Source organism: Acomys minous, assembly GCF_964271855.1.
Source record: "Acomys minous genome assembly, chromosome: 7".
Lineage (NCBI taxonomy): Eukaryota > Metazoa > Chordata > Mammalia > Rodentia > Muridae > Acomys > Acomys minous.
Genome location: NC_140488.1, coordinates 49,947,323 through 49,969,504, shown reverse-complemented (window position 1 = coordinate 49,969,504; position 22,182 = coordinate 49,947,323). Strand labels below are relative to the sequence as shown.

Sequence of the window (22,182 nt, the reverse complement as noted above, 5' to 3'; positions counted from 1 at the left end):
CCATGTGCATGAGCCTGTTGCTATTCCTCATCTGTTATAAAGGGAGTTCCCTGATTAGAAGCAATGTTATGTTGGATACTATAATGATGCATGAGGTATTTTGTAAATCCATAGACCATAGTTCTGCAGAATCATTGAAATCAGGGAAGACAAATTTATATGCAGAGTGATCACCTACTCTTGAAAGAATTTTTTGAAAATTTCCTTTTAGAATGATGGGTACACTTCAATGTAATAAACCTGTCACCTGGTATCCAGCTGATCAATCTGAGAGAAGGATCCGTATGTTGGACTCATTGTTGGTACATAAGGATTGGGCACTTAGAAGTGGTTATAGGCAGGTCAGTCTTTGTGAATAGAAGCACACGTTGCTGAGCCCATCTTTACCACAGTGGCAGCTTTGTGAATGAGTTTATTGTAAAACATGCAAAGTAGCTGCAGAAAAAGTTGATGGGTACAAGCAGAACAGGTCAGAATGCCCACTTGATTATTCAGGTCTTTCTGTAGTGAGGTCACCATTTTGTGAATGTTCCCATAGGTCACAAATGTCTTCATATCTTCAGTCCACTAAGCACGGCCTCTATACATACATGTTCTTCAAATTCTTAGCCACCAGGTTTCTAAAGTCTTTCTTTGAAGTTCGTACCACTCAGCCCAGTGTTCATCAAAAGGCATAGGTTGCAACACAATAAACCACATGGTCATTTTTCTGTTCTATTTTAAGAGACATTTTCTTATTTATTTTTAAACTATTTGTATTAACTCTGAGAATTTCCTATATCTTATCTTGATAATAGTCACTCCTCCCTTGCCCAACTCCTTCCCAATCCACCCTCTTTGCCCTTACCTCCCTGTCTACCCGTCTTCAGGTTTTCTTCTTTTTAAAACCCATCAAGTACAATTTGTATTGCCAAATTATTTTGGGGATAGGAGCCTGCCCCTGTTTTGTTGACCTACTAGGTGAACTCTCCTCCTCCCTGCAGCTTTCAAATGCCTATAGCTTCTCAGCTAGTGGCAGGATTCCATGTTCACACTCCCACCATGCTGAGACTTGTCTTGTTCGAGCTCGTACAGATCTTGTGCATGCTGCCACAGTCATCGTGGGTTCACATGTGCCACTGTCTTGGTATATCATGAAAGTATTGTTTTCTTGAAGTTATTCAACACTCCAGCTTTTTACAATCCTTCTACTACCCCCTCTTTTGCAATGATACCTGAACCAGGAGGAGTAGGATGTAGAAATTCTATTTAGTCCTGAACATGCCACAGTCTCTTATTCTCTGCATGTTGACCAGAAGAGGGTCTTTATGTTAATTGCCATTTACTGCAAGAAGTTTTTTTTTGATGAGGATTGAGAGATGTACTAATCTATGAGTATAGCAATAAGTCATTAGGAGTTGTTTTAATACTATGCCCATTTAGCAGAATAACAATATTAAATTGCGCCCTAGAGTATATGACTTAGTTAGCCACAAGTTCATGGAGCAAACCTTAGATTCATCACAACATGGATGAATCTTCCATAATATTCATGCCCCTGTTGCAACAGTGGAGATATTTGTGGGGCCAGTCATTATTGTAGGTCATAGGATACATATCTGAGTGAGATTGACAGTTGCTTTTTTCCCCTCTAGCAGTGTGCACAGCACCTTCCAGCATTATGCAAGTTAGAAATGAGTGATGAATCCTTTAGATGAGTACCACATTGGTTTCTTCATCTTCTATGACTCAAACATATGTTACGTTCAGCAATAAGGTCTTATTGTCAATTCTGGAAGGCCATCAAGAGCATTGGCAATAGTGTGTGTAGTGACCATTTTTTTTCTGAGAAAAAAAACCAACCACAAACACTGTTCAAGTTCTACCCACAACTTAACTTCATAACTGCCCCTCAGAGATTGTTCAAGAATTAATCTGCCTTATTTTAGTTTCCAGTTGCTGTGATAACAAAAATATTCTGACAAAAGCAACCTAAGGAAGAAAGGGTTCATTTGGATCATAGTTTCAGGCTGCAGTCCATTATGTCAAGGAAGTGACAACAGCAGGAATTTAAGAGAACTGGTCACATCACATTCACAGTCAAGAGTTCAGAACAATGAACTAATATATATCAGTGTTGAGCGCTCTTTCTTTCTTTCTTTCTTTCTTTCTTTCTTTCTTTTAAATTCAGCCCAGGAACCCCTTGCATAGGGAATATTACTATCTACAGTTGGCAGGTTTTCTCACTTCAATTAGTATAATCAAGATAACCATGCACAGACATGCCCACAGGCCAAATGGATCTAGATGGTTCCTCATTGAGATGCCTTCCCAGGTGACTCTAGGTTCTGTCAAGCCAATAACAGATTAACATGTACCATCACAGGACCAAAATGTTCAGGTCTTACAGTTATGAGTGGTGCTTCAGTATGATGCAGAACCACCTATAAACTAGATAAGACTCTATTCTTCCTCAAACAATGAATTGTAGGGACATTTCCAAGTGGCCAGGTGCAGGACAGAAGAGATAGGGTAATGCATTACAAGTGAGGACCATGAGCATTTGAACAACTTTCTCACATAATTTTATTTTCAGGGACTGTTGGAGCTCAATCCTGATATATGTAGGCCAGACAACACTCAGAATAGTTCACACTGAGCTATTCAGGTTACATTGTAATTTGGTGGTTCATGATTTGGTGTTCAGTTTCCATTAAGAGCTAGTGACATATTGGAACCCATTTCTTTAAAGGAAAGTTGCCATCTGCAGAAGATGACATGGTTCTGCCCCAAAGCTGCGTGGGTCTGGACTGTTGTGCATCTATAACAGATTGCAACCACAACAAAAATAAAGCTAAACCAAAACCAAACCCTACATCTGACCCTGAAATTTGGAACATGACTCAATGGGCTGGACTGTAGAGTTCCGGTGTCAGAGCAGCTTACATGGCAGTGTGGACCTGTTGTCTAACTTTCTTTTTTTGTGGGCTCCACTCAAAACCAACAGCCCTTTAAGGTGAATGTGACTCAGTAACACATCAATATAAGGAAAATGCTACCTCAAAAATAAAAAATTCAACCATTGGATGCCGTGGCTCTGTTTCAGTTGTAGGAATGATTGCATCCAACAGCCTATTATTTGCCTTAATGGAGATACTTTCACACAGTACATATCACTGGATCACTAGACATTTTGCCAAGGTGAAAAGCTCTTAAATTTATTATTCAGGCCTTCGCACGCAAATGATGTTTCTTCTTTGCTTTTTCTTAAGAGAAGTAAGCCTTTGTTTCTCTGTTTCTCAAATTAAGCTGGCTGGGTTTGTTTGAGGGGATTAATCGTAGCATTTAAGAAGAGGAGGCTTGCAGATGTCTGAGAGTTCAATGCCAGGTTGGTCTACAATAACAAGTTCCAGGACAGCCAGGGCTACATGGAGAGCTCCTGTCTCGAAAACAAACAAAAACAAACAAACTGTGCTTGCTGGTCTTATGAAAACTTGACACACAAACTAGAATATCTAAAAGGAGGGAACCTCAACTGAGAAAATGCCTCCATAAGATCAGTCTGTAAGGCATTTTCTTAGTGATTGATGAAGAAGGGCCCAGTCTATTGTGGGTGGTGCCATGCCTGGGCTGGTGGTCCTGGGTTCTATAAGAAAACAAGCTGAACAAGCCATGGGAAACAAGGCAGTAAGCAGCACCCCTCCATGGCCTCTGCATCAACTCCTGCCTCTAAAATTCTTGCCCTGTTTGAGTTCCTGTCTTGACTTCCTGCAATCACGAACAGTGTTATGGAAGTGTAAACGAAATAAACCCTTTCCTCTTCAACTTGCTTTTTGTCATGGTGTTTCATCACAGCAACAGTAACCATAATTAATGCACACACACACACACACACACACACACACACACAACCAAAAACCAAAAACCAAGCATCTTTTCAATTAAGTCTAGAACCATTGCTAGTTCTTCCTCACTTTGTCCTATCAGCATAATGTCATCTTCATTAATAGGATGAAACAGTGTTGTAAATGTTGGAAGAGAAAGGAAACCAAGGCCTTTGCAGATTAAATTATGAAACAATAGAGCAGGGCTCATCTGTCCCTGAAATGAACCAGTTAAGGTGTATTTCTGTTCCTTGGCAGGTGAAAGAGTATTTCTGGTAGTCTTTTCAAATAACTGTAAAAAATTTGCATTTTCTAGATCAATAGCTGCATGCACATTTTCAGGGGATGTGCTAATGTACTCAATTTATGCAAGCAAATCTCAAGCAGCAGCTGCATTTGCAATCATCACTTAACCTAATTTATGACAGCCCACTGTTATTGTCAAAGATACATTTTCTGCATAGGCCAAATAGGTAAGTTAAGTGAGGATGTGTTGGGAATCACTACCGATTCATCACATCTTTGATGGAGGCACTAATTTCTATAACCCTTCTAGAAATGTGATATTGATTTAGATTTCCTGCTTCTTACATTGCTTGTTTGCTTCCTTCCTTCCGTCTCTCCTCCCTCCTTCTCTTCCATCCCTTCCTCCCTTCCTTCATTCCTTTCTGTTCATCCCTTCCCCTTTCCTCCTGTCTCTCTTTTTGAGACAAAGTCTCAGTATTTGGCAACCTGGCTGGCCTGAAATCTCTATGTACACCAGGCTGGCCTCAAATTCACGGAGACTGATCTGATTCTGCCTACCAAGTGATGAGATTAAAGGTGTGTGCCACCATGCCTGATCCTAGTTTCAGTAATTCTAGTAACACATGGCACTTTCTAGCATAATATTCTTTACTTCAAAACTGAATGTGGCTGGATATGTTTATTTCAGTTATGTGTTTTTGAATTTATTTCTTTATAAAATTGTGTATTATTTTAAATATGTGATGATATAAATAATATTACTTAAATTACATGAGTGGGACATCTTAAAATTTTGCCAGTTGTAAAGCCAAAATTGTGTCTCTTTCACTTCTTTTAACTTGGTTTTTAGGTGGTTAGTATACAAAGCAATGGGTGTCATGATGACATCTTCACATATATGTATCACTGTACTTGGTTCTCATTTATTTCCCTCTCCTCAGCTTTCCCCATTCTCCCTGTCCCTCTGACTGAGTCCCTTCCTTTCACTAGAGCAGTGGTTCTCAACCTTCCTAATGCTGCATCCCCTTAAGTACAGTTCCATATATTATGGTGACCCATGGCCATAAAATTATTTTCATTGCTACTTCATAACTATAGTCTTGCTACAGATACGGACCGCAATGTAAATATCTGCATTTTCTGATGGTCTTAGATGACCCCTGTCAATGGACTCTTCAACCTCTAACAGTTGAAATCTACAGGTTGAGAACCACTGCAATAGATAGTCCTCATTTCTGATTTCTTATCATATGTATTCTATTACTCCATTTTCCATCTCCCTCAAGACTCCTTCATCCTCTTTCATGATCCTCTATCATAACCTCCCCACACAGAAGGCCAGCCTAGCTACAGAGTGAGTTCCAGGACAGCCAAGGCTACACAGAGAGACCCTGTCTCAAAAAAAAAACCCCACTAAATTTAAAAAAATAAAATCTCAGAAGATATGTTAGTTTTCTTTTTTAATCTTGGTTACTTTGACTAAAATAATTTCCATTCACTTTCCTACAAACATTATGGTTTCATTTAGTAAGGTTTCATAAAATTCCTTGTGTACAAGTATCCCATTTTATTTGTCCTTTCATATGTTGATGGACATTTAAACTGGTTCCATTGACTATGTCAATGAGTGAAACAATAAACATGGATATGTAAGCATCTCTGTGGTATGTTGATTTATTTATCATGCTAGAAAGAAGGAAAGTGAAAAATTGTTGTCTGTCAGCGAAAATTTCAGAGATAAATTTAAAGCAAAATGTATTAAATAGTACAAATTAAGTTCTGTTATATTTAAAATGTTACGATTCAATAAAAACATATAACAGAAACTTTGCTAAATAGTGTAGCATTGAAATATACAAATAATAGTTCTTAGGAATGCAGCCAATAACAGCAATTTGGACTATAGTAGCTAGTCAGCTAATGGAAAAATGGTAGCTTGGGGCTGGAGAGTATAGCTCAGAGCTTAAAAGCACTGACTGTTCTTCCAAAGGTCCTGAGTTCAATTCCCAGCAACCACAGCCATCTATAGTGAGATTTGGTGCCCTCTTGTGGCATGCAGGCAGAATACTGTATAAATAATATTTTTAAAGGAAGAAAATGGTAGCTTGGGAGAAAATATAAAATCCATGTTAGACATTTTATTTGCTTGGTTTTTTTGCTTTTGTTTTTTGAAACAGGGTTTCTCTGTGTATCTTTGGCTGTCTTGGACTTGCACTGTAGATCAGGCAGGCCTCGAACTCATAGTGATCCAGCTGCCTCTGCCTCCTAAGTGCTGCGCCACCACACCTAGATATTTTATTTTAATTTGTGAAATATATAATTTACATTCATTTGGCCAAATGTGATACAAAACTAATATTTTTCTTTGGGTGTCAGTTTTCTCATAAGCTTCTCATGGTTTTCTTGAATAAACTGTTATGTGTGATGCATTGTCTTTGATTTTCAGTTTTGTTCAATTTGTTCATTTATATACAATGTCATTTAGTAGATCTCTAAAACTTATTCATGTTGCATTACTGAATTTTTTACCTATTCCAGAACAATTCCCTATTTTCCCTTCCACTGAGTCCCTGAAAGCCTCTTGGTGACTATGAGTTTGACTTTTTTAGATACTGTCTTGAAGTGGAGTTACACATTATTTGTCCTTCTCTCTGTAGCTTGTTTCATCTCACATGATCTTTCTAAAAGCCATCGAAATCCCCACATATAGCACGATTAGCATTCTATCATGTCGTATATTCTATATTTTCTTTTCTTATTCATCTGTTAGCTGTTTCTATATCTTGGCTAATACGAATGATGTTGTAATGAACATCAGAGTGTAGCAGGTATCTCTTTGTGCTCTCTCTCTCTCTCTCTCTCTCTCTCTCTGTGTGTGTGTGTGTGTGTGTGTGTGTGTGACCACTAGAGCATACGTGTGCTGGTTAGTTTTTGTCAACATGACACAAATTGAGACATATCTGAGAAGAGGGAACCTCAATTGAGAAATGTCTCTCTTAAACTAGCCTAAGGCAAATACGTGGGGTATTTTCTTGAACACTGGTTGATATGATGAAGGAGGGGCAGGGGATGGGAGTCCAACCCACCGTGGAGAGGAAAGGAGAAGCCAGCAAGCAGCACTCCTCTGTGCTCTTTTATCTTGGCTTTCCTCAGTTCCCCAAAAACTTGGTTTTAGTTAGTGCATTATCACAATAGAAACAAAACTAGGACAATATTTAATTGCATTTTTCACTTTCGGAAGCAGCTTTATATTGATTTCCATAATATTTGCACCATTTTATAGTTCCCCAGCAGAATATTGTACCAGGGTTTCAATTTCTCAACATTCTTGCCAACAGTTGTTTTTGTCTTGATAATAGCCATTCATACTTAAAATGAGATGATGTCTCAAGCTAGATATTGAGCATTTTCATATAATCTCTTGGATTATATGAAATTATTTCATATTAATCTCTTAGAGAAAGGCTCCATTTTCAAAAGATGTCAGTATCAAATTAAAGTGCAGGTTTATTGAAAATTCTGCATCAAATATCAACTTTTTTCTGTAGGTTGCTCAATTCTTTATATTTGCATAAAGAAAATTATTAGAAGCGGTTGACGGTAGCAAAGGCATTACAGGGCACAATTATATATTTTCTATAGTTTTGTACTTTGTGCATATTTAAAGAAAATTAAATTAGTGCACATACAATGAGCAAGTTTATGAGGAAATCTATCATCTATCAATCATCTGTGTATGTAAGTATGTATGTATGTATCTATCTATCTATCATCTATCTATATTTTTCTAAGTGAGTGGGTTTAGGGGTTTTTCAGTTGTTTATAATTCATAAGGATCTGGCAAGAGCCCTGACTCTTCTCTCTATTAAAAGGGACTTCTGTACACATACAGTCTTAAGACAATTTCAGGTGAAAATGCCTATTCTGGGTCAAGTGTGGTTACTAGACCTGGGGATACATTTGACTGTGGGATCATCAATGTGAATATGAACTTGTAGGTAGTGACCCTGAAATAAGGTTAGGTTCTACCTGGATGCTAAGGAGGCCAGAGAGGCCTGGCAAGGCGTCTCTCTCGGGTACTTAGAGCAGCAGTGTCAGGAGCACCATGAGCAAGGGCAGAGAGGTAGGTGGAAATTGAAAAGTTCTTCTATGCACTGCTTAGATACTTCTTGGGAATTTGGGGAAAGGCATGAAGGAATTAAAAATCTTTACTTAGGCTTGTTATATAAATAAAGGTGGCATATACCAGGGTGTGTGTGTGTGTGTGTGTGTGTGTAGTGTGTTAGGATTGAGCAAAAAACAGCTGCGTGAATACAGGGAATGGGAGGCTCTGGAATGTAGGAGGGCAGCACATTCCTCCCTTGTTGGTAGGAGAAGGGGAATGAAACCCTCTCTTCTCTCCCTCTCAGCTGTCTCAGCTTTAGCACACTGGCATTAATCCAGAAGCAGTTGCTAGAGCAGCCATCAGATCTTTCCTGTAGCAAGCAGTTAAGACTCTGGGGCTTAAATACACATTTTACGTTAATTAAATAATTTACGATTGATTGTGTTGCTTTTATTTTACCAAATTGCAAGTTGAGCCAAAAGTAGAAAAAAAAAAAACACAACACAACAGTTTGCATAAAATGGTCCAAATTAGACAACTAGTCATGTTTTTTTAAAAAGAGTATTCATTCACAAATCATGTAAAAATTCCAGTTTTCGATTTTAGAAAGAGTTACTGTGTTGTGATAGCAACTATTTGTCTGTAATCAGTAGGGATATTTTTGTGTAATTTTGTGCAGTTAGTAAGGTCCACCGTGTTTTCCTCTTCGACTTAAATTTTTCTCCACACAAATTAAAAACAAATTTATATCCTCCATGTAAAAGTAAAGCTGATTTTTAACAAGTGTGCAGAAAGGCTTAAGAAAGACAAAGACAATTCCACTCGGTCTGGTCTCTCCTTTTCTAAAATCCTGTTTGGCTTAAGAGTGCAGGGGAGTCACAAGGTCTTCCCAGCTGAAAGGGAAGCGGGGGAAGGGAAAGGCATCTGGGTCAGGAATAAAGAAAAGGCAGAATTATTCCTAGAAGAGATAAAAAGGCCAGGGCAGTCAGTCTCTGTGTTAGCCATAGAAAGGCAAATTTCAACCACAAAAGAAGCTCCTTCTGGTTTGGGAGACGAACAAAGAGGAAAATGAGTAGCAGGACCTGGCTGGAAAGGGAAAGGCTGCCTCCTGTCGCAGTGTTGGCGGGAGTGCTAGTTGGAGTCCTGATCTCACTGGTGACGTGCCCCTCCCCACGTGAGCTGAATCCTACGTGTGCAGACGTCCTTCTAATTCTGGTCTACGTTTGGTGTTTCCTCTTTCTGAGTTATTGCAGAGAGCAGGCAGGCCTGCTGCGGAAGGAGGAGGAGAAGGTAATTGCCGGGATCCCAGCAGGTCTGTGTTGTGGATGGGTTGGTGCCTGGGGAACGCTGTCTTGTGGGTAGCGGTTAGCAGAGGTACCAGCCATATAGTCTGCTCTTTCCACGCACTTGCAATATCTTCGGATCCTCTTAGGAAAAAAGGAAAAAGAAAAGAAAAAAAGAAAGAAAGAAAGAAAAGAAGAAAATGTTGGACCTTGGAGGGAGGGATTCTAGGAGAGACCCCAGATCAGGTTTTGTGGGAAAGGAGTCTTTGACATGTCAGGACCTGGAATCCAGAGGGGCAAATATTATGGACTGGCGCATAAATCCCTCTACAAAGACATTTTTTTAGGCAGTGAACTCTTATCCTCTGCCATTCAGTAAGGTACAGCACTGTTTGGAGCAAAGGAATAACTGACATCTAATTTCTGCATCTCAGTCTAAAGTTGAGGCTGTAAGTAGGTAGTGGGGTCTAAGGATTTTATCATAACTTGGGACCATCATTATTCACTTGTTAACCCTTTCTGTGTCCTTCCCCCTCCCCCCCCCCCCGCGCCCCACTCCTGCCTCATGAAAAAGGACTTTTCTCATTGCAGTACAGGAAAAAAAAAGTCTATCTTTCGGCATGGGCTGGGTTGGGGAGAAGAACAGAAGAGATCTGCTGTCTTCTTCCACTGCTCGAGTTTTCCCGTACTCTCTGGGCCCGCTTCCAGTCCTGCGTTTCTAAAGGGGTGTGGTTTTTGCTGGGAAAATGGCCGACCACCGCAGGAAAGAGTGCTAGGGTGCAGTAGTATATCGCTGGGGCGGCGTCAGCAGAGTCCTGGGAACTGGGGGGGGGGGGCGGGGGGCAAGATGAGAAATAATAACATTAAATCCGTCTGACTAACCAGGTCCCCGGATTTGGAAAAGCTGGCATTTACATGGTCTAAGTTTTGTGTTTTGTCTCTGCTTAGGCGCCTGTACTGTGGACCTTGCTCCAGAAGACCACTCCAAACTGAGGAGCAGCAGAGGGAGGAAAGATTTCCAGAGTCAAGTAGGCGAGAGGAAGCATGAGACACTGTTTTTTTTTTTCGGGGGGGGGGGGCTGTCACCGGGGTAGACGATAATGGTGACTATGAACTCAAGTGGACTCACAGACGCTCTCTGCATCCCCCTTTCCTGATTATTTACTTTGGTCCTGAGTTTACAAAAGGAAATACTTTGCAGATCAGAAACCGAGAAGGAGATGGTTAGATGGAGATAGCTGTAGAGAGTACTGGGTTAGAGATGGGGAGGACATTATCCTAAAATACTGTATGGCGCAGTCCTTGTTGGTGTTAATCTAATAGGCACCTAGATTGTTAGTCCTTAGGTATGGTAAAGTCAGGAGCAGAGGTGAGGGAGGAAAGAAATTTCTCAGAGCAATAGAAATTGCAATAATTGTTCAATAGATTAAGGATGCAGTCTTTAAGATAGTCGGGGTGGCAGAAGCAAGTGTGGATGCATCTAAAGTCTATCTGATTTCTAGGTATTGCTGTCTTGTTTCTTTATAAGGAAGGGCATGTAGTGTTACATGAAGTGAAAGATAGGGTAATGGGGTTGGTGGTGGACAGATGGACAATCAGGGGACTGATCATCCAAGGAGGAAAGTAATAGGAGGTAAGAAACACTGCAGTGAAGGACAAGAAGCTGGGAATTGAGAAGATGGATATATGTCTTGTGTCTTGTCTTGAGTATGATTTATCTGGTTCTGAATTCTCAGATCAGACCTCTGTATTCTTTTGTTTGCAGATTTGCAAGAGGCTGGAAAGGAGGGACTACTTGGATCTCTGAGGGTGTATGTGAGAGTGACTCTGTGACCCTGACTCAGGACATCTGAAAGAGTAAAGATCACAGGCAAGTTATAAATATATTCAATTTAACAATTCTTGGGATGGGTGAAAGAACAAGGTTGAAGAATCTAGGTGTTTGGAAAACTTCCAAAAATTGCTTCCAGATAAAGGAAAGGAATAATTATGAGGGTACCAAGTCTCAAATGCTAGTCAACATCTCTCTGTATGTTTTTATGTTTGTAGACAAATGATTAAGTCTATTTATGTAGCTGGGCGTGGTGGTGCACGCCTTTAATGCCAGAACTCAGGGAGGTAGAGGCAGGTGGATCTCTGTGAGTTCAAGGCCAGCATGGTCTACAGAGCGAGTCCAGGACATCCAGGACTACAAGAGAAACCCCGTCTCGAAAATCTGGGAGGGAAAACGTCTATTTATGTACAAAGGCATAAATGGAAAAGTCAAAAGTCTGTAATCTTTTTCCCCCTAGGTATCACTGTATCTTCTGCTGTAGCTGCTTCCACCTGTAAAATCTGAAGACTTTGCCCTTGACCTGGGAATATTCTGGACCAGAACAAGGCAGCTCTGTGTCTAGGTTAAGCGTTTCATCCCAGCCGTAACATGGGGCGCACCCGGGAAGCCGGATGTGTGGCTGCTGGCATGGTCATTGGGGCTGGTGCTTGCTACTGCGTATATAGACTGGCCTGGGGAAAAGATGAGAATGAGAAGCTGTGGGATGAAGAAGATGAGGAAGATGAAGAAGAAGAGGAGGAAGAATCTTGTAGTGGCAAGGCAGAAACTGGGGGCAAAACTGAGAAGGAAGTTAAGACTAATGTTGGGGTGGCGGCAGGAGTCAAACCTCAAGATGACTCAAAGGCCAAGGCTGAGGTGAACGTGGGACCTGAGAATGGTCTAGGTGTAAAGAAGGAAGTGCACTCAGACTCCCAGGGTGGGGGTGGCCTAGAAGCGAAGGCCAAGGCCCTTTTCAAGACCCTAAAGGAACAGGCAAGTGCAAAGGCAGGCAGAGGAATCAGGTTTCCTAATATCTCTGGAAATAGGACCCTGGCCCAAAGTTTGCCCTGCCCAGGAGGCAGGGGTGGAGGCTGCCACCCAGGTAGGACTGGTTCTAGGGCTAGAAGCAGAACAAGTGGAAAAGCCAAGAGAAAGAACCGTAGTAAGAGCAGCAAGGCTCCAGCCACAGCATGGCCTGTGCGCAGGGGCAAGTTCAACTTTCCCTATAAAATTGATGATATTCTGAGCGCCCCTGATCTTCAAAAGGTCCTTAACATCTTGGAGAGAACGAATGACCCTTTTACTCAGGAGGTAGCATTGGTCACACTGGGTAACAATGCAGCATATTCATTTAATCAAAATGCCATACGTGAATTGGGTGGTGTCCCAATTATTGCAAAACTGATAAAAACGAGAGACCCCATTATTCGGGAAAAGACTTACAATGCCCTTAATAACTTGAGTGTTAATTCTGAAAATCAGGGCAAGATTAAAGCTTACATCAGTCAAGTGTGTGACGATACCATGGTTTGTCGCTTGGACTCAGCCGTACAGATGGCTGGACTAAGACTGTTAACCAACATGACTGTGACTAATCATTACCAACATTTGCTCTCCTACTCTTTTCCAGACTTTTTTGCTTTGTTATTCTTGGGAAATCACTTCACCAAGATACAGACTATGAAACTAATTATAAATTTTACTGAAAATCCAGCCATGACAAGAGAGCTGGTCAGTTGTAAAGTGCCATCAGAGCTGATTTCCCTCTTTAATAAAGAATGGGATAGGGAGATCCTTCTTAACATCCTTACCCTTTTTGAAAATATAAATGACAATATAAAAAGTGAAGGGCTTGCGTCATCCCGGAAAGAATTCAGCAGAAGCTCATTGTTTTTCTTATTCAAAGAATCTGGAGTCTGTGTTAAGAAAATCAAAGCGTTAGCAAATCATAAGGATCTGGTGGTCAAAGTGAAAGTTCTGAAAGTATTAACCAAACTATAATTTGGGATCTGTTCCAAACAACACTGATGTAATGTTTCTTAAGTTTGCACGTGGGGACAATGCATTGTATAAATTCTTAGGTTTTTCATTGCGCTTGGGTTGCAAAGAGATCCTTTGAGCTGCTATCGCAGGTTATCAATAGCCATTGATGCTGGCTTTAGACTGAGCCGTTTTAAGTGTGCCAAATACATATTAGAGCTTGCACAAAGAAAGCATTTATTAATTCACCTTGCTACCTAGTTTGAGAGATTTTTATTGTTTAACTGAACTGACAGTGAAGAAACTATATGTCATAAATAAGCTATACTTTTGTATTGATTTAGATTTGTTCATCTAAGAGCTGTGCTTTATCAATAAAGATATGTTTAAGCAAAAAAAAAAAAAAAAGCATTGTCTTTGTCCTTGGGTTCAGGATCTGTTGGGAGATGCAGTATCTGACAATCCATAAAATTAAAGACTATTTATGTTTGTTTATAAAATCTGGAAGAGTCATGGGCAGATGCTTCCTATCAGTGCTTAGAGGCAGCGGAAACTGTTGTATACAATGGTGCCCAGGGAATGTTTTACGACAAGGGGGCACTTAACGAAGCTGAGTATGAGGAATAAGATACAAAAGGCCAGAAGGTTATCGAGGGTGGAGTGGTGGAAGAAAGGCCAGGAAGTGGCCTTTAGTGAGCAGGCTGGGAGCCTGTGTCAGAATTAAAAAGGAAGGCCTTATATTAAGAGTTCATAAAAAGTCAATGGAGCTGACAGGTTTTGTTTGTTTTGTTTTTTTTTTAGTTTTCTTCGAGACAGGGTGGTTTCTCTGTGTAGCCTTGACTGTCCAGGACTCTCTGTGTAAACCACTTTGGTCTGGAACTCAAAGCGATCCACTTGCCTCTGTCTCCCTGAGTGCTGGGACTACAGGCCTGTGCCACTGTGCCTGCTGAGCTGACAGTTTATAAGGAAAGGATTCTTACAGACAATTGTCCTAGGGTAACGGTTACAGATTACCAGAACCACGAGCGTGTGCGGATGCTGCCAAACCTGATGCAAAGAGGACTTTAATCATTGATGCCATGGATTCTTGTTTGAAAACAGCAGAGATGCCCTTCCTTGTTTTGTCTTTACACCTCTTGCCTTGCCTTGGACTCTGAATATGCCCATGGTTGAATATGCTCTGTGGATCGGAGTTGGAATGCTCCCCGTTACTCTCGACTAAGAATCAGTTTTCTTTGCTTAATCTCTCTCTGGTATTTTCATTTTTATTTAGGTTGATGATAGGATAAGCAGGATCCTCGCTAGCGCTGGATGAGAGAGGTGTGGGGCAAGGCCAAGCTACTTCCTGATGTCCCAGGGTTTCCCTGGAAGGTTGCAGCTCTCAGTCATTTTTAGGAAGAGCAGGGTCCTGGCTGTGACTGTGGAGCTCATGGGTCAGGTCAGGGAGAAGTTAGCTTCTTCTCTTTCAGGGATGGTAGTAAGACACCCAGAGCATAGTCTGCTATTGCGATTTTCCTCACCAACCAGTGTTTAGCATCTATGTCAATCCAAATGTGTTCAAAGATATTTTCTGATAACGGGGCTCAGTGGTTTACAAATCGACCCCACCACCCACAAAACATCAGGCTCAGGAAGCGGAGTTTTCTTTCTTTAATTCATATTTCATCTGCCTGGTTTCAAAAGAAATGGCAGCGTGGGGCAGACAGTTGATGAAGCCATGTTCATGGCTTTCTGGTTTGGCTCTGTTCTCTTGAGAATGCCTTTGAGAACAGTGATCACCTAAGACGACTTTTCTGTGCTGTCTGTTTACATTCTGTTTCCACCACCTGCCAGGCTGAAGTGTGTCTGTTTTAAGTTGTGGCCCTTCCTTGTCTTGAAGTGAGAGCAATCTCAGACCTACTGCTAGGTCCCCTGTGTGCTCAGGCTGAGGGCAAGGTGGGGGCAGGGAAGGGGCACCTAGAATGGACAGTGCTTCCCTTGCTTCACCTTCTGCCCTGGGGCCCTGTCAGGCCTGAGTGGAGAGCCTGGGCCACGTGTTGTGCACTTGAAGAGGGCTGTGGGAGGAGGGGAGGGAGGGAGGGAAGGCAAGGGGTGCAAGGCCTAGTGGAGGGGCAACTTAGTCTGCAAAGGTTCCTGCAAATGTAACTTGATCCCTTACTGAGAGTGGGCTGACCATTAACATCCTGAAAGGTGAAAGAGGAGCCAGAATAAAGGCAGCTTTGTTGGAGCTTGCAGCCTCCTCCTTTACTGAGCCTTGCTGAGCTTGCAGGGGACGTAGCATGTTCTCAAATAAAGTGGCACTTCTGTTTGAAAGTAAAATCCGGAACAATAATTTATTACTGTGAGGAATAGAACTAATAAGCACAACAGATTCTTAATGTTTCCCCACTTAGGACATTTTCTCCCTAAGATCAATGTGGATTGTGATCAAAGTCATCACACACTTTTTTTTTAAATGATCTGAAATTCAGACAATTTACATTGCTATTGCTCCTATTACAGTGGGCAGTTTGCTGGCGACTGCGATCAGTGGAGACAATGGTTTGGTAGAGAGCTGCATTGTTTCACTTTGTTTGTGCTTTAGTAATTAGTGACTGACATTTCCTTAGTTTCTCTTTATGGCTTCTAGATTTTGGTCATACCGAAGAATTCTATAAAAAATGCATTATTATTTTATAAATGTATTTAATATTTGTATCTAAAAGGTTGGTTGTGTGGCAGGGGAGGTGGCTGGCTCAGCAGTTCTAAACACTGGCTGTTCTTCCAGAGGACACAGGTTTGATTCCCAGTATCCATATGATGGCTCACAACTATCTGTAACTCCACCAGGGGCCCCAACAACCATTTCTGGCCTCCCTCGACACCAGGCATGCATGTGACATCCAGACATACATGTAGGTAAGATAGTCATACATATAAAACAAAGTAAATAAACCTAAGAAAATAAAATCCTAGTTATATCCAATCATCTATATTACAAAATAAACATTTATTGTCAAATCAATTTCCCAGACTTACTTTATGAACACAGTTTTATATTTAATCACGTTTTGGCTGTTTATGATACCTTACTCTAATTTTGTATTAGAAACATTATTTTTATATTTGCTACATTTGAGGCATAGCAAAATTCTATCTTTTACCACAGAGCCCAGGACTAGAAACTGGAAAACAAAACCTTACCTGGTGGCACTTTAATGGGATATGCAATATGAGAAAACATGAGTGAAGAAAAAGGTAAGGCTAGTTAGGAAGCAAGCATATTACTATCTAGAGGTATCTAAGCTGTGTTCTGGGAAACAGTTTTATTGTGTGTATATAACAGGGCTCAGGGGATAGTAGTCCCTAAAGATCAAATCCCTCAGCATCCAAACATTTTTTTTTGTCCTCTAGTTGACTATGTCATGATTGGGTATTCTAGTCTGGTAGACAGTGACTACTAGAATGAGAAGGGAGGGCAAAGCAAGGGGCTGCAGGGAGCTATATGGCTTCTCGAGTACGTGACAGCTTGCACATATGCCTCTGCTGGATATTGACCAGACCCCATGGCTGTTTCTTGTTTTCCTTTCTCTCAGCCCTCTAGGGTCCCCTCCCTCTACCACATTATGAGTTCATTATGCAGGGTTCTACAAGGACCACGAGATAGGATACATTATACTTTGGACTTTGAAAGTTATTTAGTTTGTAAAAGTGGTCTGGACCAAAAATTTTGAGGTCAGCAATTGAAGTACTCATATATACCATTTCCCCTCAAAAAGCCTTACAATAAATGTGCTAATTAGCACATTTGAGTATTATAAAAATGTGTTGTCCAGTCCTCCTATCCAAGATATAATACATATTGTCAGTTTGTACATTATAATCAAAGAATATACATTATAATACAATATCCATAAAGCATACTTAAATCTTGAATATATGAGTAGCTTCATATCATTTTTATCAAGTCTTGATGTTAGGTTGTGTAGCTCAGTTTTCACGTCTATAATGATGTCTCTATCATGATATAGAAAGCTTTATCAATAAAAATGAGTGCATAGTGCCCATGGACACCACAAGAGGGCATCACTTAATGGCTGTTAGCCACAGTGCGGGTTCTGGCAGTCAAACCTGGATACACTTTTAAAAACAGCCAGTGCTCTTAACCGCTGAGCCATCTCCGCAGCCCCTCTCATCTCTTCTATTCGAGGCAGTTCTATTATGTAGTCCAAACAGGCCTGCAATTCAAACTCGGTATCTTCTTGTCTCAGACTCCTGAGTGCTGGGACTCCATGTGGATAACATGTTCAGTGCAGGAAGATCTCTCAGTAAGTAGAAATGTTGTCAATGTGTTCCTAAATTTTATTTAGTCATGGAAGTTATATACATTATATCCTAGGAGCGTTCTTGTTTTGCCATTCATATCTGGATTTATAATTCTCCTGCAGTTGACTTTGATTAGCTGCATTACATTTTTTTTTCCTGGGTGGCACTATTTCTTGAGGAGAACATTCTTCTACTACTACATTGCTAAGCCACCTTTGTGATGATTATGCTGCAGGGTGTGTGTGTGTGTGTGTGTGTGTGTGTGTGTGTGTGTGTGTGTGTGTGTTAGACTTCCTGTTCATTTATCATTGCAGCAATGTCCTTGCATCTTGTCACAATTAAAGTAGTTTTTAAATACAATGCAATATTGGCTAATATAGATTATCCTTATTGTTAGTTTTCAAGATAATTTTGATTATTCTTGGCTTCTTCCATTTTCACATAGGATTTTAATTTTCACATCTGAGGATTGAACACAGGGAGTCAGGTATGCTGGACAAGGGCTATGCCGCAATGGTCCTTATATATAGACTTAAAAAAAGTTGTTAAACACACATATACACCTCTTAAGATTTTTATTTGGATTGCACTGAATCCACATACCAAAGTGGTAAAAATTAATGCACTTATGACATTAAATTTACCAGGCCAGCACCACTGTCTATACTTTCAATTATTTTGGTCTTTTAAAATTTGTCTGAATATCTCCCTGCTGTATGTAGTTTGTTTTATGCATGCATAATAAAATAAATGTATTAAAATTTTTCTCTGAGAAATATCTTGCAGTTTTTAGGTATAAAAATGTCCTGGTTTGAAGGATTTTCAAACAATGGAGAATATTTATTTATTTATTTATTTATTTATTTATTTATTTATATGGGGTATTGAAACTAGGGTCTCATGCACATGAGGAAAGAGATAGAGCTATGTATCCAGGCCTCCTTTTTACTTTTTACTTTGAGGTAATGGCTCACTAGGTAGTCAGACCTGACCTTGAATTCAGCTGAAGCCAAAGCTGGACTTGAACTTGTGAGATCCTCCGTCCTTAGTTTCCCAAGTAGTTAGGATGTCAGTCCTTTACTCTCTCCTCCTTTCGGGTTTCTCATTATGTTTCCTTCTGTCTCTTTGATGGTGTTCCATGGATAACACAGGGTTTGTACAGGCTCTCTTCCTCCTTTGCTGTCTGTTGCTCAGAGTTCATAATTTCAAATTTCCCGTCCTTATGTTCACCAACCTATTTTTTCCCCTAATGTTAGCCCTCTAGTGGTTTTTCATTGTGATTATTGAAAATTTAAATTCCACAGTTACTCTTCCCTCTCCCTCTCCTCCTTCCACTCTCTGTTCCTATCTGTTCCCTGCTCCTTCTCCTCATCATCCTTTTCAAATTTCTATCTCAGTCAAATTTCGGCATTTGCTGAGAAATCATTGTTTTCCTAAAGTATATTAACAAATCCAATGTACAGGATTCCTTCAAAATGTTTGTATTCATTTATTGGTTCACTGTGTATTGCCCAGATTGTCTCATGTTTTCATGTCTTGCAACACTTTTCTTAAAACAAAACAAAACAAAAACAAACAAGACAACAACAACAACAACAAAAAACACAAGGCCCAAACTGACAAATATGATTATTTTGGCAACTGTAAACGAGAACCTGCTTTCATGAGCTTTACTCTGCTCTTCGGTACGGAGATTTGTTGTTGTGGCTGTTGTTGTTTAGTTCTTTTACTAAAGCAGTCTGGAAAGACTGTTCTTTTTGGCCTGTGGCCACTTTGATGAATGTTACATGAGTTTAACATCCATCTACCGTGTCAACAGAAATTTCCTTTAAGACTCGCAACTAAATCAAATCAAATCAAAACAAAATACTCCATTGTTTTCAAACGTGCCATGTGTGTTTGGGGTCTACTCATCTGCGAACTTTAGAACTTTTCCTTGGATTTCACTTCTGCATATATTTCCCATTCTACACCTAAAGATCAGTCAAAAGTGAGAGCCTAGGATCTTCTTGGTCTTCTTCTCCTTTTTCTCCTCCTCTTCTTCCTCCTCCTCTTCCTTCTTAATTATATATTTTTTTCTAGTCAGGTTGTCACTAAGTGTTCCTGGCTGGCCAGAAACTTCCTATATAGAGCAGGCTTGCTTACAACTCTCAGAGATCTACCAGCTTCTCTGTGGAGTAGCAGGACTAAACACATATGCCCAACAATGTCTCCAGACCTGTTGGTATATTATGATTTCAGAAACAGGCTGAAGCTTTACCAAGGTCTTCTTCCTCAGAGCATCTTGTTCTTCAGGATTTCCTTTTAGTTTATGCAGTCTATTTCTTTAAACCTTCATTGCTGCTCCACAGCCCAGGCATTAGTAGATAAACATATTTGCCTTTACACATTTTCAACGAATGTCCCTAAAGTACACACTCATTTTTGGAAGAGTACTGAGTCTGGTAAAATAAATGCAAGCTCTTTGAACTGGTTCCTCAGAGAGTCACCAGAATGGTAAAAATCAATAGTCATAGATTCTTAAGAATATAGTCTGTTTTGCTCTTTTGGGGACTAGGAACACCAACAGATAATGTGGGTGGGTTTTTTTTTTGAGACAAGTTTTCTCTGTGTAGCCTTGGCTGTCTTGGACTCACTTTGTAGAGTAGCCTGGCCTCAAACTCACAGTGATCTGCCTGCCTTTGCCTCCCAGAGTGCTGGGATTATAGACATGAACTACCACCACCTGGCAAGAACTAGCATTTTGGTAATATGTTATAATTGCTATTTTTCTTTCTTCTGGCCAAAAACTATGAATGATTTTTTTTATTTTCCTCTTATCTTCAATGAAAAAAACCTATTGAGTTTTTGAAGTAAAGTCAATTAACGTGTACCTTTACTATTTCCTTTTAAAAGGAAGGACAGAGAGAGAGAGAGAGAGAGAGAGAGAGAGAGAGAGAGAGAGAGAAATATTCTGTGTTAGCTTGCCCCTCTTCTACACTTCCCTAAGAATGGTTGTCTAGGAGTTTTTATTCTCCAGCTAGTTCATATGCAACATCTACCAATTTCTCAAAATTGTTGTTGAAGTGCTCCTACAGTTATTGGCTCCAGAACCTTCTGTTTTAAACAAGCTGGTTGTGACTGATTTTATCTGTACCTCCAAACTGGGGAGAGGGGTATTAGCTTACCCAGTGTTCTGTTTTCATTTCTGTTGCTATAATAAAATACCCAGAAAAAAAAAGAACCAACAACATAGGGCCAGGTGCTGTTTGGTGGCCTCTAATCCCAGCACTGGAGAGACAGAGGCTGGTGGGAATGGAAACTGGGGACCGTAGCATGGATCTTAGGTGACTAAGAGTGGTAAAGAGATGAAGCTTTTTTTTTTAATCCAGTCACCAACTCTTACTGACCTCAGGGAGACGATATTTATAGCCATATAGAGAAGAAGTGGCCACTCTGGTTATGAACAATTTGGTATGGAAATCAAGGTTACCCGGGAACATAGGGTCAAAGTCGGGCCACAGACTCCTACACCCAGACCAAGCTCATTTTAGTTCCATGAAATTGAAGAAGTGGGGCTGGTTTGGGGAATCTGGAGTTGAGATGTGGGAAATGTTTTCCAGTGTCCTAAATTAGTGAAAGGTAGGATGTATAGCCTTATGATCTGTAAAAGAAATTTTATTCTCCTCTTTTTAAATTGTTGTGTGTAGCCCAGGCTGGCCTTGAACTAGTGATCCTCATGCCTCTACCTCCTTCAGCAAATCCTACTGGCGTGCACCACCACAACCAGCACCAGGACAGTAACAGAAAGATGAGTTGCAGAGAACACTCAGGTAAAGATGGAATGAGCCAGAAAAGGAGAAGAAGCCAGAAGATTAGAGAAGATCGCTGAGTTAGTTTGAGGCCAAGCAGAGCAATTCCAGGCCAAGAGAGAAGCCAGATTAAATAAGTCAGCTGGGAGAAGAGTTTGAGCCAGAACAGCTGAGTTGAACCAGTCAGCCCAGAGCTCAGAAAGAACAAGAAAGGGTGAGCTTATTAAGCAGTAAGTCTCAGAGGCTGAAAGCATTCTAATCCTAAGTTAGATTGTATGGAATCTAGAGACTTCCAGGATTAGACTTAGGCCAGCAGAAGGAGGTAGTAAATCTCCCAGAGAACAATTGGGAAAAGAGAATAAAATTACTTTTACAATTATCCAGTTCTAAACATTGATGGACTTCACATGCAGATGTTGTTTTGTTTTTCTGCCTATAGAGGGCAGCACAAACCAAGGGAAGGGAAGAGGAAGGCACCTCTGGAGATTTGACACTAGCTTATGATGTCTGTATTCTTTTAAGGAAACATCATGCTTGAACCAGTAAGAAGACCCTGGGTGAATTTAAGCTGTATATCAGAACTTAGTAGTCCACTCTCATTCCCAGAAAACCCTTAATCCTAGTTCTTTTTGGTTCTATGATCACAGTGGCAGCATCCACAGTGTAGAAAGGACCTTGGGAAACTGCAAAGCAAAAGAGTCCAGCAGTTGTGGAGGCAGGTTTCCAGGTCAGAAACTGACTCGAAGACAAGGCGGATGATACGCTGAAAGCCTAAGTGGCAGACATTACTTCAATT

At 40.5% G+C, this 22,182-nt stretch overlaps 1 protein-coding gene across 3 annotated transcripts; it reads left to right on the top strand.

Moving 5' to 3' along the window:
* The first annotated feature begins 9,370 nt into the window (after positions 1-9,370).
* On the top strand, positions 9,371-13,698 carry ARMCX1 (armadillo repeat containing X-linked 1). 3 transcript variants are annotated; one of them, XM_084788459.1, is made up of 4 exons: positions 9,371-9,504; positions 10,446-10,525; positions 11,263-11,367; positions 11,789-13,698. In XM_084788459.1, the coding sequence occupies exon 4, from the start codon at positions 11,920-11,922 to the stop codon at positions 13,309-13,311; it is 1,392 nt and encodes a 463-aa protein (XP_084644585.1). In that variant the 5' UTR covers positions 9,371-9,504; positions 10,446-10,525; positions 11,263-11,367; positions 11,789-11,919; the 3' UTR covers positions 13,312-13,698. The 3 variants fall into 3 exon arrangements, with proteins under 3 accessions (XP_084644585.1, XP_084644586.1, XP_084644587.1); XM_084788460.1 differs by having other exon boundaries at positions 9,394-9,526; XM_084788461.1 differs by lacking the exon at positions 9,371-9,504 and adding an exon at positions 10,251-10,274.
* The last annotated feature ends 8,484 nt before the right edge of the window (positions 13,699-22,182 follow it).